Source organism: Pistacia vera, unplaced genomic scaffold (genome assembly GCF_008641045.1).
Source record: "Pistacia vera cultivar Batoury unplaced genomic scaffold, PisVer_v2 Contig152, whole genome shotgun sequence".
Classification (NCBI taxonomy): Eukaryota; Viridiplantae; Streptophyta; class Magnoliopsida; order Sapindales; family Anacardiaceae; genus Pistacia; species Pistacia vera.
The window spans coordinates 1,313,018-1,319,127 of record NW_022195597.1 but is presented as its reverse complement, the minus strand read 5'-3'; the positions used below and the strand labels follow the sequence as shown (position 1 = coordinate 1,319,127).

The following is a 6,110-nucleotide window of genomic DNA, read 5'->3' as shown; positions in this document are numbered from 1 at the left end:
CCTCTCCTCATTGCTTATGGTTTCCAAGTCAGAGGACAGCTCTGCTGGGTCAAGATTTTCCTGAACTTTTGCTAAAGCTGTGAGCGGCATCGACTGCAATATATATATATATATATATATATATATATTTTGTTTTATCATTAGAGTGGTAGTGGGGATTTGCTTGTGGGTGGCGGCTGTTTATAGTGGTTTGCGATGGGTGGGGTTTAGTTCTTTGGTGAACAGCGATGTTTTGTGGTGGCTATGGGGTGGGATTCTGCGTGAAGGATGGGAGGCTGCGATGTGCAGGGTGGCGGGTAGGAGGTTTTTGGGAGGGGTGGAACCGTGGAAGTAGGCCACCGAAAATTTTAAGAGCCAACGGTCTCCTGGCAAAACTGGCGGCCCGGGTGGGTACAAGTCTAGTTAAAATAGGAGTTGTTATAGTTTTGATATGACTACTGGTAGGATTCTTAGTTTGAATAGAATTAGGAAGGAATCCCAGTTTGAGTATAATTAGGGTTTGACTCCTATATAAAAGAAGTATCCATTAATTAATTCCTGATTAAATCATTTGTTTTTGCTCTTCTATTCATTCTAGATATATAATTCTCTATCCCCAATTCTTCAACAATTTCTCATCAAACCCTTATAACCAATGGGAGCTCATCAACAACAAGCAAACACAGTCATTGCCTCCTCCGTCCATGATGAAATCCATACACCCCCCTTACCAATCTCTAACCCAACCGCCGCCGCGGCCGTCGACTACCTAAAACCCGTCAATGTATGTCTTATGATCCTTCTTGGCGCATTTCCTCTTAGCTACTCTATTTTTATGATTTATGCCGAATTTGGAAAACATCCTCCCGCTTTACCAAATTGCCATGTTGATTCAGTGATTCTCTATCCCTTCAACGTCTCCTCTTCTCATATAACTGCCTACTGGAATACTTCTTTCTTTTTCTCTGTGAAAAACTCTTTCTTTGAAGATACCGTTTCTATTTACCTTCATGATGTTCAGGCTTCGGTTTTCTACAAGGACACGATTCTTTCCTCCGAAACGATAAGACCTATCTTTGCGAACGTTGATCACCTTGTGGAGGCAAATATCGGTGTCTCTTCAGGCTATTTAAACACCTCCATTGGAGACTCTATGGTTTCGGATTGGTCGCTTGGTGCAATCAACTTTAATATAAAAGTGAATGCTCTAGTTCTGCAAATTATTGAAGATGAAACAAAAACAATAAAAAGGTTGAGAACGAGTTTCTCATGTGAAAATGTTACGATTGGATTTGCAGATGGGAAGAACTGGGCAGGGACGATGATCGGAGGTACAAGAGACTGTATAAAGGATCCATGAATATCAAAATTTTCCTATTATTTCCTCAAAATTTTATTTTATTTTTTAAATTTTTTGGTTGGGGCTTTAATTGCACCAGGTTAGTTCATAAAAAAACATTAAATAAATTTCAGAAATCCAGATTTTCATGTATATACGTGAGAATTTTCATCTAATAGAGTTGTGTTTCTTCGTTTATATTTTTATATATAGTTATGGATCAGATTATTATAACAAAAACTATTGACTTAAAATGAGAAAAAATTATCCACCCTTTATCTAAATTTAATCTAACGGCTCTTCTGAATTTGAGTAAAAAAAGTTTATAAAAAAATTCATAAAAGAAATCAACTATCTCTCTTCTTAACCAACAACCAAATGCAAAAACAAAAGGGACTATTCTTGCCATCTCAGCCTCTAACCTCAAAGCCTTTGATGACGGATTTGATCACTTTCTTTCATAAATTCGATGTGATAGTTCGTAATCAGTTCGTTCGTATTTTGTTAGGTAGGATCCATTGTTGGCAGATGAAACTTATTTTGAAAGAAATTAAGTTAATGAAAAATATTTGTCAGCGTAGTATTACTCATATATATAATATATATACACACACACCAAGTACTGTTCTCTTTTCGACATTTAATTTATTGGTATATATTGTATTGTATTTCTATTAGTTGTGGGTATATATGGAGCTAGAGATATCAAACCACACTTTATTCCAAATAGAAATTCAAGTTTAAACACTTTGGAACTTAATTAACCAAACCACAAATGAAAACAAAATTTAGTGATTAATTATGCAACTAAATATCCATCAAAAACACTGCTGCTTCTGTATCCATTTTCTTCATTGATTTCTTCAGTTTGGTTGAGCCTAACTTTCATCAGAAGAAGAATCAGCTTGTCTCAGTACCTGTAAGTAAGAATCAAGCCTAGCCCAAGAATGTTATGCTCATTTCTCAGTTGTTGGAAAGCTGCCTTGGCACTGTTAATAATTTTAATTATGAAATTAATCATGCCATAATCACCCATATACATACAAATAATTACTTCTTAATTAATGATTATAATTAATTGTAATCATTAATTACGAACAAATTACTTACGCTTCCAAATTCCCTTGTTCGCAATATTCTCTCGTTCGATTTACTTCATTCTTCACTCTGATGGCACCAACGCTGCATATATAAATATAAATAAAAATAATAACTTAATCGCAATTAAATTATCTTAATTAGTTTAATTAATAATTTAAACCTTTTTTTTATCTCTTAATTCAACTTACCTACCACTGCTTCCTTTGCTTCCTTTTAGCTTATAAAAGCACTTATCCAACTTCATGAAATCAACTGGAGAATTCTCCCAACACAAAAACAGAAAATGAAATTAAACTGTTAATTATATAACTAATCAAATAATTAAATACTGTTCTAAACTTACAAAGTCCGCTGAAGGGTAGCCAGCATGTTGGCAGAGTCCCTGAAAAATAATCCAGTGGTATCTTCAACAAAATTAGGGTTACCATTTTCATCTAGGTTTTCAAGATAAGTAAAATGCTTATCTAGAATTCCCTACAAAAATAAATAAATAAATTATGGGTAATTACACATCATTATATGTAATTAAGAAGAGATTAGGGTTCATCAAAAACCTTATCGAATAGAGCTTGTCTCATGGTGGCAATTTGCTGAAGCAACTGAGTTCTCTCCATTCCAAGAACAATGTGGGTTGAAAGTCTCCCAAGCAACATTTGTGGGTTGAAGACTCTTAAGTACCTTAATCTCACAGGTTGCTCAAACCTCCATAGATTCTCCAACAACTTAGGACAATTAGAAGAATTGTTTGTACTCAAAGCTAATTATACTACCATAAGAGAACTACCACATTCCATCTTATCTTTGAACAAACTTCAAACGTCATGCTTAAGCAAAAGGAGGTGTCAAGATCTGATGGATTCAGAATGGCCATTTTTATTAGTTTTGAGATATCTAAAACATTTAGATTTATTTGATTGTCAAATCATGAGGTTACCTGATAGTCTTGACCAATTATCTTCTCTAACGTGGTCGGATCTAAATGGAAATTTTTTTGAATGGATACCATCAAGCATCCTATATCTTCATAAATTGAAATATCTGGACATAAGCTATTGTGTGAGGCTTAAATTGTTACCAAAGCTTCCATCAAGTGTTAGACACCTTGAAGCATACAATTGATACCTACACTCCACCACTCTCAGCCTCTAACGAAATTGCAATATGCTTGACTTGTACAAAACTTTTTCCTCTGAAAAATGGTTTCATGCTTAAACCTTATTGATGCTTGATTTTGACACCAACGACTCATACGTGCAAAGTGCTTAGCAAGCTTAGAAGTTACACATGATATGAAAATATGTAGCAAGAGAGTAAATAAAAGACGGTTTTTAAAGTGGTTCAGATGCTCAAAAGGGATTCATATGTCCACTGTAGTTGTATGAATAAATGGTTATAGTCAGGTCGCATGTAGCGAGCTGAGTTACAATCTTGAGAGAATATAGAGAGAGAGAGAGAGAGAGAGAGAGAGAGAGAGAGAGAGAGTGTGTGTGTGTGTGTGTGTGTGTGTGTGTGTGTGTGTGTGTGTGTGTGTGCTGTTTAAGACTAAAGATAAGCCAATCCCGTAAATGAGAGAGGAGCTCTCTATTTATAGTGGGAGGATTCAAGGTAATAATCATGAGCTTGCAGTCCGACAGGTGGGGTACAATTCCTAACCCGCTTCCCATTAGTTGTCTGCATGAGAAATATCCTTAAATTGCGTAGGGCTTGGGCAGCTGGACAATTCTTAACCACTCGCAAGACTAGCATTCACCTGCTGCACTGACGAGAACCATAGCTCTTCTGTCATTGCGCAACATGGCAACATCTAGACGGCATAAAGCCTCCCTAAATTCTGATTGACTCTTGTTGACGAGAGTCCACGTCAGCCCTAACTTTTTAGGCATAACAAAAGCCCCCCAGTTTTTAAGGTTTAAGGATTGAACCTCGAGCACTTCATGATTATGGCGCGACTTGACTTTTCCCGAATGATGTTTGGTCGAGTCGATCAAGCCGCAAGGAGGTCGTAGCATAAGTCCCTAAGAATAGCACGCCTTCTCCCACAAGTTTAACGACTTGGGTCAGACCCTACTCAGTGTCATACTGATATGCTTTGAGTCTCATTCGTAGTTCGCGACCTGAGAATACTTAGCACATTTTTACCAAAAGCAAGGAATCATATCGTGTTGAAACCGATACATAGCAAATAGTGTTCTACTCGAACGACCTCTTTAGATGTTATCTGTTGTGCTTGACAACTAGTATGGTCAATAAAATAATCTTTATTTCGACAGACGTGTCTATTGCACAATAAGTGCTAGCCATGCACATGAAATGCAAGCCATGCTGAAACAACATTCTCTTTCAAAGCATTAAATGCGGATGAGGGCGCATTTAATGTAGTGGAGATAACCGTGCTGACGCTTGGTTGCTCCAATAGAGGGAAGTGTCAATTGGTATTCATGAAGCGTGGAGGTTACTTTTTCTCGCAGATTAAAAACACGTGGTCGCAATCAATGGCGAGAAACATATCCCGCCTAAGCGTTGCTTGCCTAGGGAAACCAATCATCGTTTTTCCACTATAAAACCCCGGGCTCGCTTCAAGTTTTGTCACAGAACTCTCACGAAATTAGTCCACCTTTCTTCTAGTTGATGCGCATTTTCCGTTATGACAGGAAGTTCATTCCCAGCAACCAAGAGGTAAAGAGGATTTCTTCTTTGTTTTCTTTTATTATTTTGCTAATTGCCTGACTTTTGCGGTAATTGTGGGTATGAACTATCTGGCAATCTTTTATGGTGCATATTTCCAAGCAATGGTGAGAGAAGGGCTTTTTTCTTCATAAAGAGTGAGAACTTAGGGCACAAATCTTTCAGGATTCATTCCCAAGGGTTTTTAGGGTTTTCTAGGGGTTAAGAAAGGCACATTAGGGTTTCTTTTGCTCTTCCACGTCATTGTACGGAACACTATACGGAGACTGAGTTATCTCTGCATGTCACTCCTTTTTCAGACTTTAGGAGCAATGGATACCTCTGCAACTAGGGCAACCGAGGGAACGAGCTCATAGGCGCCAAGCACCCTAGTAAGTCCCATGCAAGAAACCTTGTTAGTGGCCACCCGGGATGAGATATAGAAAGCAGTGGACCAGTACACGCTTAGCGTGGATGTCTACCAACATAGGACATCTACAGCTTAGAATCCCTAGAGGGAATGGCCGCGATCTTTAAATGCAGGGCGTTGATACCTTTCACCCCTTCATTAGATCGATCCTCGACCACTTAGAGGTCGCGCCATTGCAATTGACGCCTAATGCGTATATGATAGTTGTTGCTGTGTATCTCACATGTGACAAAAATGGCCTTAGCGAGCTAACAGCACCGGAGCTTGCATGCACTTACTATCTGAAGAAGAGCAAGAGTAAAGACTATGTTTACCTCTCGAAATGATTTATGATTGAGGGAGGAATATTTGGTTACCTCAATAACATTGAGGCTTATGAAACCAAATTTTTCTTTTTTGAGTATGATGGCGTCTGCCAGTTTAGGGACCCAAGTAGGTTTTACTTTCCTTTAATTTGTAAACTGTTCCTTTTTCTTTAGCTCTTGTTTCTAACAAAATTTTTTGTCTCATTGTAAGAAATTAGATGACCAAATTGACGACTCTGATAGATTTCAACCAAATTGTGGCATTTGATAATCTAACCGAACAAAGTCACAA

The 6,110-nt window shown here is 37.7% G+C and overlaps 1 protein-coding gene across 1 annotated transcript; it reads right to left on the bottom strand.

Annotated features, from left to right (window-relative positions):
* Window positions 1-2,228: 2,228 nt before the first annotated feature.
* LOC116124409 (pseudo histidine-containing phosphotransfer protein 5-like) lies at window positions 2,229-3,072 on the bottom strand. Its single transcript, XM_031410132.1, has 4 exons — window positions 2,974-3,072; window positions 2,763-2,893; window positions 2,429-2,500; window positions 2,229-2,307 (listed from the first exon to the last, which is right to left on the bottom strand). The coding sequence occupies exons 1-4, from the start codon at window positions 3,070-3,072 to the stop codon at window positions 2,229-2,231; spliced, it is 381 nt and encodes a 126-aa protein (XP_031265992.1).
* Between the last annotated feature and the right edge of the window lie 3,038 nt (window positions 3,073-6,110).